The sequence below is a fragment of the Lissotriton helveticus genome, chromosome 5_1 (assembly GCF_964261635.1).
Source record: "Lissotriton helveticus chromosome 5_1, aLisHel1.1, whole genome shotgun sequence".
NCBI lineage: Eukaryota > Metazoa > Chordata > Amphibia > Caudata > Salamandridae > Lissotriton > Lissotriton helveticus.
This window is the reverse complement of record NC_136065.1, coordinates 1004045082-1004057571: the sequence shown is the minus strand read 5'-3', so window position 1 is coordinate 1004057571 and position 12490 is coordinate 1004045082. Positions and strand designations below refer to the sequence as shown.

At 38.6% G+C, this 12490-nt stretch overlaps 1 protein-coding gene across 1 annotated transcript in view; it reads left to right on the top strand.

Moving 5' to 3' along the window:
* The window catches only part of DOCK1 (dedicator of cytokinesis 1), a 1311419-nt gene that overhangs the window by 1097768 nt on the left and 201161 nt on the right, over positions 1-12490 (top strand). Inside the window, exon 40 of the mRNA XM_078643512.1 lies at positions 2305-2409. Within this exon, the coding sequence (XP_078499638.1) occupies positions 2305-2409 (105 nt within the window). The remainder of the gene's footprint in view (positions 1-2304; positions 2410-12490) is intronic.

The window sequence follows — 12490 nt, the reverse complement described above, 5'->3', positions numbered from 1 at the left end:
ATTTAATTGGGTAAAAATGCATTGATTTCCCGACCGGTTCAAATTTTAAGGCTGAAGTAAAAAAAAGGAGGGATTGATTGTGAAAGGGATGCTTTATTAACTAAAAGATTATGGACTGGTGCGGTTTACCATACAGGTTTTGGTGAACAGCATTACTACCTGCCTGAAACTCATTATCCAGTTGACCAGCATCAATCTTCTCTTTCAAGGCTGGCATGACCTCAAGTCTAGACAGAAAGGTTTCCTGTATAGTACTGCGTATAAGTAATCATCTGCGCAGATTGTATGCCAAAGATGTGAAATCAATGAGTCATATTTATATTTCAGAGTTAAGAGAAAACAACGTTGCTTAACAAATATTTGTTAAATGTTTCAATGAATGTAAGCAGGTTATTAGCCATAGCAAATATGTCAGCATGGAATGTCACCAATCTCACCCAGTTGTTGATGTCATCATAATGCTTTTACCCCCAAAAAGTTATATTTAATCATTAACCGTGTAATCAATTAACTCAGCGCTTGAAAATATTTTCACAATATGAGGATTAACCATGCGGGTGGCTAATAAATAAAGAATATATCACTATCTCATGTAACTCAAATGAATTCATCTTGAATTTTGAAATACATTGTTAACATCGATGGTAGCAATTTAATTGTGTTGGTGTTTGAAAGCTATATGCATTATAAATAAAGATTTCACAGTATTTCAAAAGCCACAGCTTTATAACTTGGTCACACCTGGATAACTATCAGCAACACATATCCTGAATTATTTGTATTTTTTTTAATATCATTGTTAATTAATGACCATATTTCCCCAAAATCAGGTGTTATGCTTTTTCTCAGAGACGTTTGCAAATAATCATTCTAGCCAACTTCTTTTATGTGTCTTATTGGCATTGTTATAGTGATTACTATGCACTGATGTTTCTATCTCAGACCACTGTGTCTATCATTCAAAGCAGATGTACGCTGACATAATTACATTTTGGTTCCTTAGAGAATAGAATATTTGAGATTACCCATGGAAAGTTGTGATTATTTTTATTTATGAAATTACAAAATGTGTTAGTGCTCTCTGACAGTTAGTGACTGCAATTCATAAACTTTTTTTGTACATGGCGAAAGTAGTAGAATGGTTCATATTTCTTCTGTTTCCTACAAATCACTGACATATGACCTAGCCATGCCGTTTGGACGCTTATGCTTTCTAAAATTGCACCTAATAGTATCCTCAAAGTAGTCTTAGAAAAGAAAGAATATGTCTCAGCACTGATATTTCTCAACTTTCAGTCAGAGGAACTGTGTGAGTAAAGATGTATATGGATGCTGTCCTACACCAGATAAGGCGAAGTTAGTTTAGCCAAACGATAAGAAATGGCTTCTTAGTATTTCCTTGGTATGGTGGTGTTAGTTTTCCAAATTACTTAGGGTTTCAAACGTGACACAAACGCACTAAGACCCAGATTACATCACATAAATAGTTATCACTCAACGTTTGCCTGCCCTGGTGAACATGTTCCTTTTTTAATACTAATCACTGAAAACTCAAGACTGCCACGTGTTAACAGTGAATGAGAAGAAGCACAAATAGCCTGTTACTAACAGTAGAAAAATGTGGAAAGCATGCTTATGTTTAAAAGCAGTTAATTGTTTAAATGACTTAGATTGGAGTTTGCAAGCAAAAACATTAGGGAAATTGCCACTCTTTGCATCCTTTTCATCTCACCTTCTAGTTCAGAAAATTAGATAGGATTTTAATAAAGTGCCCCTAAAATTGCTTTAATTTGTCTTCACTTTGTCCCAATCACAATCCCTTCGTATTAACGTGATGCATTTTATTCTCTTTTTATAACCTTTTAAATTAACCAATTTAAGCCTTCTCTATTAAAAACTAGCTTCATTTAATTTTCCCTTCATGCATGAATGCTTTGTTGCCCATTATAATAAATAATACATGTTGATAACTGTGCCAGAATATATGCATGTTTTTGTAGGTTTGTATGGCTCACTATTTATACAGCACAATCTTGCTGCATAGCGACATTACATGTCAAATATTTAAAACTTTATGTATATAGAGTTTAAGTGATTTGCCCCAAATCATGCTATTTACATTGAGTCAGGAGTTATGACTAGAAGCCAGATTCCAAGTTGGCAGCTTAGTCGCTAAACCACATATTCTATAATGCTGTATATAACATCGAGCAAACAAAAGTTTGATGGGATATAACGTAGCAGGGTAAACTGTGAAAATGATGAAACTTGAATTAACTAAATGAGTGTTTCTTCTTTTTTCAGAAAAAACAAGCACAGTTTTATGAAAGTATTGTGAAAGTGATCAGACCTAAACCAGACTACTTTGCTGTTGGCTATTTTGGTCAAGGATTTCCTACTTTTCTCAGGGTATGTATTTTACGTATTTGAATATTTCGGAAATGTTTGTAGAGTGTGTTTTAATTGGAGTTATCAATAGTAAAGCACTGAAATGCTGAATGTTATGAAACAATGCTAATCATTACATAAAAACGTTGTGGAGTGAATATATCTTAGTGAAATGGATTGTGGAATTTGGATGAATTTGAATTTTCCCTTTTTAACTTCTATAAGATTCTTTGCTCTCCTCTAAAGAATAAACAGCTAAATGGAATTACACCAAATCTAGAACTTTACTCAAGAAAATAACATTTATTTGTTTTGTGTTAATATGTTTAGTAGTGCTTGCAAAGTAAGCATTACAAAACATGTTTAAGGTTGACTTGAAAGGGGTAAAAAGTTAGAGATCTCTGGAACTTTAATTTGTGCATGGCTCTGCACACCATGGGTCAACACATCATTCAAAAATTGATAAGTTCTGTTCTCTCCTGTCATTGCACTATGGGTCTACAAACACAAAGCAGGGTCCTAAGGGAGTATATATAGCTTTCTCTGACCCCTTGGCTGAAGTGGTGGGGGGGGGACAGTGGACCCCCTTACTTTAAAATAAATAAAGTACATTTTGAAATGGGGGTAATCCATAAACGGATGCCCTGTGAAACCTGCCTCAGTGTCTATAAAACCCCAGCAGGGGCTCCTGGTCCCATGTTGGACACCTATCAGGTTTGCCAACCCTGGATCACTGTCTGAAACGCCACACAGATTTGGGGGCCCTTGCTGGAAATCCCACAGTGTTTTGGGAGTTGCTACTGGGCCCACTAATTGGTGTGAGTTCACCAACTAGGGTTCAAAAATATAAAAAAATAGATCATCCTACTCTTGGCTGTCTGAAGGCGATGCACAGCAGAGATTGGACAGAAAGTTGGGCACAGGGCCTGCATGAAAGCTAGGCCCTGTGGAAAATTTACCCATCGCATGGCTGAAGGGGATTGGCCGCACACAGCGGATTAGGCCTGCGGCCAAGTCCCTTATGTGTTCCGCAGGTGTTGGGCACAGAATCTGTGCTTAACTGTTGGCTTTAGTACATGATAAAAAACACATCACTGAAAATATTGTCAAAGAGTAGTTATGTTTAGCTGTGGTTATACTACCTTGAATTATGTTCAAAAACTCTCAGAAATTCACTTATAAAGTTACAGTTCTAGATCTGAACTAAAATCGAAAAACCTCTGAAATTCACAAGTTATGGTTAGCCCCACAATCCATTACTCATACAACACTCATGCAAACCATAAGGCACACAAGAAATGCAATGCTTATAGTCTCATAATATGTATACCATTAAGTTACTACATCTAAAAGCATGACATAATTAAATGTTCAAACCACCAATGCACTACCCTATTTCTCAGTCTAAACTTTGCTCAATATATATTCTAGCCCAACCTTCTGACTCATCTCAAACTACTTCTACTACTCCTTCCAATGCACTACCCTATCTCTCATCCTATACATCTATCAATATATCCTCTACATCCACTCTCTCCTTTATCGCAAACCCCATGCTACTACTATGATTGCCAAAATAACCCTTTCTAGACTCTCTAAATATATATTCTAGCCCAACCTTCTGCCTCATCTCAAACTTCTTCTACTACTCCTTCCAATGCACTACCCTATCTCTCATCCTATACATCTATCAATATATCCTCTACATCCACTCTCTCCTTTATCGCAAACCCCATGCTACTACTATGATTGCCAAAATAACCCTTTCTAGACTCTCTCCTACTCTACCCCTCCTTGCATCATCTGACACCTCTTTTACTATACGGATCCCCTAAAACAAACCTTTCTAAACTCTTTCCTCTGAGTCCTCCCCTCCAAAACTCCTTTTTACTGATCCAAAAGCCTCCTCCTATTGCTAAGACCTAAAAAAAAAATTTTTTTAAAACCTTTCACTCTTTTATCCCTCCACTATCCTTTTCAATCGAAATTAACAGACTAACATGTTCACTTCTCAAATTCCATATTAAACTATACTAATATACTACCCAAATAACTGAATAACATATCCACTACTCAAATTACTTCATATTTTTTACTATACTAATTTTCAACAGTAATCCTTTATGGGTTCCGGAGTAGCGTGCTACTCAATACAATACAAGGTAATGTGATACTTAATATCATTTATAACATTATTTGTGACGTTTGTAATCTTTTCCATCTAGGATGAAGTCATGAGCACTGCATTTTGTTGGGAAGTGGTTTGCATGGTTGTTGTGTGAGTTATTGACTGTAAACCTAATCATAGTTATGGTTAAGTTTTATTTCCATAGGAAATAGCTGTTTTTCAGATTTTCTATAACTATATGGGTGCTAAGCAAATCTGCAGGAAACGTGGGCATCGCTAAATGTGCCCACCTAAATTTTGTAATTTCTTGTAAATCGATCAAAGGATGTAAAAATTATTTGAGGTGAATTAAATGTAGCATTTTTCAACTTACCATGCCTGCAGTAAATCTCTTGTGGAGTATTACTGCACCCGTATCAGTTTGATCTTTAGGAACAGGAAATACACTAAGGAAACAGTCTTTTTTACTGTTTGCCCTGTATTTTCCCCAGATTTAGGGCCTTTTTCATCGTGCAAATTCCACCTGAATTTTCTAATAAAAAACTGTGGGAGTGTGCTGTTCCAGCAAAGAGGTAAATCCAATTCTGCCAGTAACCTTCTTTACTAGCTGAATCGGGGGTTCTCGATTCTCAGTATGCGTACCTAACAAAAATGTTACACTACAAACTAACATATGGTAGTATTTTTCTTCGATTGATGACATTGAAAATGCTCATGAAAATTATGGCACTCCTCACACACATTCAGCCTTCGCCTGATAGTAGTGCTCAGGTGCCTGTGGGCAGTAGAAATAGGAACACCTTGTAGGTTAGCTCAGGACAAATATCAAGGTTTTTGTTGGATTATTAAATCACTTTTGGTATAGCATATTAGGAAATAGTCTAAAACTTCCATCAGCGGTAGAACGTCCACAATGCTTGTAAACTTCATGTGGCTTTTACAGTTTTACAAATTGCCAGTGTTTGTTTATCGCGGCTTCCAAATTGTGTTAGGATGGAAGGGACTGCTTTGTACCATCAACAAAACGAGCCAAGCATTTAATCCTCAGAACTTTGAAAGTGTGCAACAAAACATTGAAGCTTTCCTTTTTGTCTGCTATACCCACTGTAATGCGCAGTCATTGCCATATATGTATCCTAATGTTCTGTCTGCTCTATTTTGTTCACTAATGCAATAATAGTGGGAACAATTTTTAGAGATATTCTTCACATCAAAAAGCTGTAGTATGCGAAAGATAAGCCTTTGCGAGTTTCTCATGACAAAGTTATAGTTACGGTTAGCTTGTTTTTGACTCTGGTTGGCTAACAAATCAACGTTTCAAGAACACATATGTTTGTTGTGGTTAATTTTCGCCTGCAAATTCTACTCCCATCCTAGACTCTGGAATTTTATACATAACCTTGACAACATATGTTACGGTCTGCCTAATGGTACACCAGTGTCTCCAGCACCACCCTATGAATAGCCTGACTTTTCAGTATGCCTAACCCGAATGTATTCCTTTAAAATTGGGGAATCCCATTTTTGCACTGGTGGAGTTTCATCCAGCTCTGTTGATTGAAAAGCTTGATCGTGTGGTCCATCCACCAAAGGTCTATAACGTCACTAGGGTAATCACTGTGCACCATTTGAGGCAGGGTGGCGTGACTGATTTTCCCTGACAGCGTCTACAAAGCGAGGCATAATGGAACTGGGTGAAGGAAAGAAACAATGACCCAACGCTCAGGGAGAAATCTCTCTGTACATTCTGGCCACTAATTATCTGTTTTTGAAAAAAACTTCCCCTTTGCAGGCAAAGAGATCCCCACCAGGCAGGTGGACGAGTTTCCTCTAAATTAGTGGAGGCCTGAGCTGCAGCTGACATTGCTGGCTTGTTGTCCGCCTGCCCAATACCAAATGAACTCCTTATTCTGTACAAAGCAGTTGCTGCTTATGTAATATGTGTATGGATAACTTTCCATTTCCAGTACTGCTGTATGTTCCAGGTTGGTGTAGTCCTTGGTAAACACCTATCCAGGTTCCTAGTGGGTTTTCACTTCAGTCAAAGGTTCCTCTTTATCTCAAGCTGCTGGCATTGGGAGAAGCCCACTTAACTCTTCAGTCTTTAGCTGATACCTCAAGAGTGGTCTGCCGCTGATGAGCAGCACAGTGCATTGAATGATTTGTGTACGCTGTTATGATAATGTGCCAGGTGAGCAACAGGACCTGGAGTATTGTTGCTTCTTCATAAAAGTTTAAATGAAAATTCCCTTCCTGACATCCTCCCCAGACATCTCCTGTAACTAGACTACGGGAGCTATCAGCTATCTGGTGACAATTTATCCCAAAGGAAAGCACCACAATTTCTTTTTCTGTGATTTTTTACCTCAATACCAAGTGGGGCTGTGTGCAACCTCCCACACCACAGCAGCTAGTAGATCCTTCTAGCAACAGTTACATGAACACTCCGAGTACTTGTTCTCACTGGAGGTGGATTTTACCTTCTGTGTGTGAATTCTACACTTCCTCTTATTCCAGGGTCTTTATTGCGTTTCATCAGTAGTAATTTCTGTTATTTCTGTTATGATGGTCTCTTCTCCCTCAAACTTTCTTTATCATTCCAAGTTTTAATTGATTCTTAGACTGACTTCCCAGTCTCATGTGAAGTTCAGATTTATTTTTAGAACTAGCTTCCCCAATACTTATAACTTCTTGTTGTGGCTATGAATGCAGGGCACATGTCAACAAAGAAAGCTCAGACGGCTGGGAAATTATGGGTCTCTTTGGACGATTCCTGTGTCACTTGCCTACGAAGCCGTTCTGGGCGGAAATGTCAATATTTATTCAGCTGTTTGGATTTTTATGCTACATTGTAACATAATTTACAGGAAAACTGATGGCCTCTTCTATTTTCATATAACGGACTGCAGAAGGTCCTTGTCTCATTTTATTTTGTTCCACTAACTGCAATTGTCAATAAAAACATATTACATCCAAATACTTGTGTTCTGTTCTGCAGGACTCTTGGTTGAAGCTGATCGAATGATCAATGATTAATATTATTATTATTATTTTAAAACACATACTTGGTGTCCCTTTCATTTGCTTGAAAATTTTCTTTACACTTAGCAGCATTTTCATGTTATCCATTCGTCATTTGTCCTCAATTTAATCCCTTTCAAGGCTTAAGTCAATATTAGTGTTTCAAAGCAACACGTGAATTGAATTTCCATCCTTCCTTCCTCCACCTCACTCCTCCGTGGCCATTTTTTAAAATGTTTGCTCTTAATTCCTCACCACCACTTGTAACACCATAAGGCTATTGACTTACCTCTTTTTACAGGAGAGATGGTCCTGTGTACATCCTGTAATGCTAGAGGAAACTTTGTGGCTCCTGTTCATTTTGAAAGAGCTTGCCTGTGTTATTTTCTAAGTAGTTTGTTGGGCGTTGTGTGCTTTTCTGTGGCCTCCTGCCTTTGTCGTCCATAAGGGAAGGGGATCTTCCTCCAATGAGAAATCAGCGTGATTGCTATTCTGTGTGGCAGTGTATCTGCTTCATAGTGTGAGATACAGTCCTGGTTAGCACAGTTGTACTGTCTGCCATTGTCCGTACATTCTCCTTTCTCTGCACAGCTCTTCTAGCTGTCCTATTGTTGTCCACTGAGCAAGTGTAAGGGTCCTACATAGACCTGGGACAGCCCTGCGCATAGTAGCTGCATATCTATCAACCTTTTATAACAGCTTGGCGTGTCACACTCCCAATTTCAACTGGAGGCTCCTGGTTTTTTAAACCTTGAATAGCATTATTTCATCTGTTAGGCAAGCATTTGAATCTTTATTTGCAATGCACACTGGGTGATATATTTAACAAAATAATATTGTCTTTATACGTGGAATCTCGTGTGTCGAGATATTTTATCCACTGTAAATCTATTTTTCTGGGCGCTGGAGTGATAGCTTAGTCAGTCAAACATTCATCAGTTGGGTTCGTTTGAATCCAATGTTTATGCTTTCTTCCTCCTATAGGCTGGCAAAATAAGTGAACACTAACTTCTATTGCTTACAGCGTTGTGTAAAAAAACGAATTATATGCTGTTTGCTTAGATCATTTCTGTTCTATATCTGACCTTTAACCAGAGTCTGTGGAAGGTGAGCAAGCGCGAGACGCCCCAGGGTGGCTGTCACTCGCCGAAGGTGGGAAGGTTGAGATGTAAAATAGCTGTCCCCTTAGCTAGACAGCCAGTAAGTTGATGCATCTGGAACACCCATACCTCCTCAAATTCTGCAGAACTTTTTAATTCAAGTGCAGTTGGTGTCCATTGTGGGCCTGCAGCCAATAAATGCATGTGAATATCTGGCTTCGGTGGTTTGTGATTTTATTAAATTTACTACACTGAAGTCTTCTATGTTACCTACTGGGACAAATCATTAAAAATGACCACTAAGTACGGTATACATAAATCATTTTGTTTTTAAAAAGTTCTTAACGGATGAAATTAGAGCTGTGTGTAGTCGTATTAGAGATCTGACAAACCCAACAGCATATTGGATAAACGCTTTAAATTCATATTTGTGTGAAACATGTGACCTTTTTCAAGTTGCACTCTTCCTCTTGCAACAATTGTCAATAGTGCAGCCAGTGCATTGCACCTGGGCCCAGGGGCCTGAGGTGCCATCTGCACAGGGGCGGCTCCTCCACTAAGGCGGAGGAGCATAGCCCCACTTCTCTCAGAGCAGGAAAAATAAAATAATAACTTAGTTATTATTATTTTATTTTTTGTAGGTTTGGGGCTGGTTTAGGGCAAGGCGGGGCTGGAGGCACAGGGGGGGAGGAGTGGTTTGCATACTCAAAGTATGCATAACTGTTTGGCCAGCCGTCTTGGGCCGGCCAAACAGTCATGCGCATGCTGCATGTTCTCCACCCGGCTGTAATGCACTGCCTGGTGAGAAACGTGCCCAGCCTCCCATTTCCCATCTGAGCACTGAATAACGGCACTCAGACCAATCACAACACTGTAAGGCTTAGGAGAGGGAGCCTGCTTGCTTCCTGGTTCCCGCCCTTGAGAGACGACGACAGAGGAAGTCGCGAAGAGGTAAGTGCTTTTTTTATTGTATTTTATATCCCCCCACCACCTCCCCAAGCCTCACCACTGTGGTTCCCTACCAGCTGCTACTGCATATGCACCCTAATTATGGCTACATATCAGCAGGGGATGATGGCGTGTTTTCTTTGCCTGCATTAGGGCCCCTGGCATCCGTGCTATGCTGCTGCTGGCAGCATTTCAACCCTGGTGCATGCATCTCTGTGAAGATTGATCATGCTAGGATTGCAAGAGCAGCAGCAAGCTGCCTTGAATTTACAACAGGAGTTTGCATGCTCTGGGCTCTGAGCCAGCCATGACATTTACATTCAGGGTTTGTTCTCAAAGTACAGCATACAATTTTCCAGTTGAGGCACTGAGCTATCTGTATATTAAAAAGTGTATAATGCAAAGTAAGAAGCGAAAGAGTTTTCCAGCATTATTAATATTGTGCTGTTTTTTTCCCTTCACAACTGAATAATTTCTTGTTACTGGAGCAAGCTCTATATTTTCTTTCATGAGTCATTTGTCAAGGGTCAGTTTGTGGTATGCATTAGCAAGTGAAGCTGCCAAATCCTATTGCCTGTTTAATTCTTTAGTGACATCAAGATTTGTGTCAAAATGTTTTTCCTAATTTAAAAGTACCTACCCTGTAAGGATTATTATAATTATGTCAGCCTTTCTAAATATTGTGTGCGGAAATGTGTGATGTCATCATGTTTTTAATCCACGTTTCCAATAAGCATATTACATTCGTATTAGTGGAAAATGCCCTCTGTGCGCCCACAGTTTCATTTTTTAAATATTTTGTCCTTCAATACTGGGCCCAGCCTCGTATATACATTTCTGGAAAATATATTTTTTAATCATTTGATTCCATATCATACTGTGTCTATCTTTTCACCTAATTTGTAATATTTAATTTGAAGTAAAGCGTTTGACAAAAATGTCCCACACCCGCTGTAATCGCTTTTTCTTCATTGAAGTCTGATTTAATTTTATTTTAAGTAAACATTTTATGTTGTTGAAGTGAACTTCAGAAAGCCATATGGCAGCATGCAAACGAAACGGACTCCTCCTATCCAGCAAATCCCACAAAAAACAGCCAGCTCCCACCAAAGAAACATATAAAAACAATTTAGCTAATACAAAGAGCAGTCAGTCACACACAAAAATGCAAAGTAGTAATTAAACCACAAATGGCATCAAGACCACAGATGGCAGCACATTGAAGCAAACCAAGCCACAATGACTTTTATAGGAGAAAAATACACCAGGGCAATTAATTTTCTAGTTTAAACAATAAAAACGTATTTTTCATGTTTATTCTTTGTTGATTATGTGTTTGCTTTACAAGATGAAACATGAACCTACAGAAAAATCTAGCAAGCGTGCTCTCTCAAATGAAACTCACGTCACCACGAGAGTTCACCAGAGTCGCATGTAACGAGTTTTTAGTGACGCTACTAACTCAATGGCCATTTGCAAAGTCGCTGTTGAGCGTTCCTCATTATCAGAAAATTTGCATTTGTTGACAGCAGATGTTCCTTACTTTAGCATAGGCTTGCTTCTGAATTCCTGGAATGAAGAAAGCAGTACACAGTCTAGAAGGTGATGAAAGGTTAGCTATTTATAATTTGAAAATGGAAGTATTGATCTTAGCTTGACACAGAAGAACTGTAAGCACCTCTCCGTTTACTGAATTGTAAAGTCTACCTGGATAAGCCACCAATACAAAAACCTTGTTTTATTGTTTCACTCATCACTACCAAGAAATCGGAGATTATTTATTCAAGCGTGATCTCAAAATATCTTTGTTATTCATTGGAACTGTAACCTGCAGTTCTAGCCGTTGGGGCCTTTACATAAAACATTGATTTGACCTCCAAAGATAAAAACCTAATTTAATGTACTATATACGTTTTAGTATTTATAAGACTGAAGATTTTTGTATTCTTGATCCAGTTTAAGATAATTAATGAGGTACTCATGATTCCCGCAGGTGGATATATTATCTCTTCCACAACTTCTTAAGGACTCTGCTGAAGTCAAATGCTAGCCTACAATAGAATGGGAAATAAACTATAGCTGGGAGATTTGGGATACAATGGCTCATAATTCCTACCTAGATATTTTCTAGTGAATAGCTCCGCCACCAGCTAGCTCTTTTTCCCGAAGGTTACGTTGCAGGCTCTACCAACTCTACTATGGTAGATATTGAGATGGTGCCATCAGAAGTAGCTGGAGTGGGTAGACTTGAAGTACAGGATAGAGCTCCTTAAAAAAATATGCCATCCTTCAAGTTCCGTTTTAACATGCAAGCTTTTCTGGGAGAATTCTGGTGTCTTCTGGAAGTTACCCTGAGAGGAAGCTCAGGAACCACATTGCACAATTATGAAAGTGAGTCTAGAGAATGTGGGATATTTTGAATCCGGGCTACCTGGAAATGGCATTCTACTTCTTATTTTAAAAACCCATGATTAGCCCACTAGCGCTCAAATGTCTTCACGAAGAGGGTTGCTTTACGTAAGGCAGCAATACCTGACTGAGAAAGGGATAGAAAGACAAATCTGTTTACCTACTTTTATCTGAATATGTGTTCCCTAGGAGCTATTTCCTGAAACTGGTGGTGCCTGTGATCCAGCGGGTTACCAGCAACAGGTAATCCAACACCACATACTCACCTGGTCCCATGAAATTCATTCACATCACACTTGTAATATCCGCTGGGGTCATGTCTTTGTAATTCTCTAGATTAGTTATTTCTTTTTCCTAACTAATCTTTCACTGATAAAAATGTTCTTTCCTCTGGTCAATGGACCATTAGTTGAACTAGTTGATGGTGAAATGACATAAGATCTCAATATACTTACACATGGGAAATTATCACAGAGTCGGATGTATTTTGAAATTT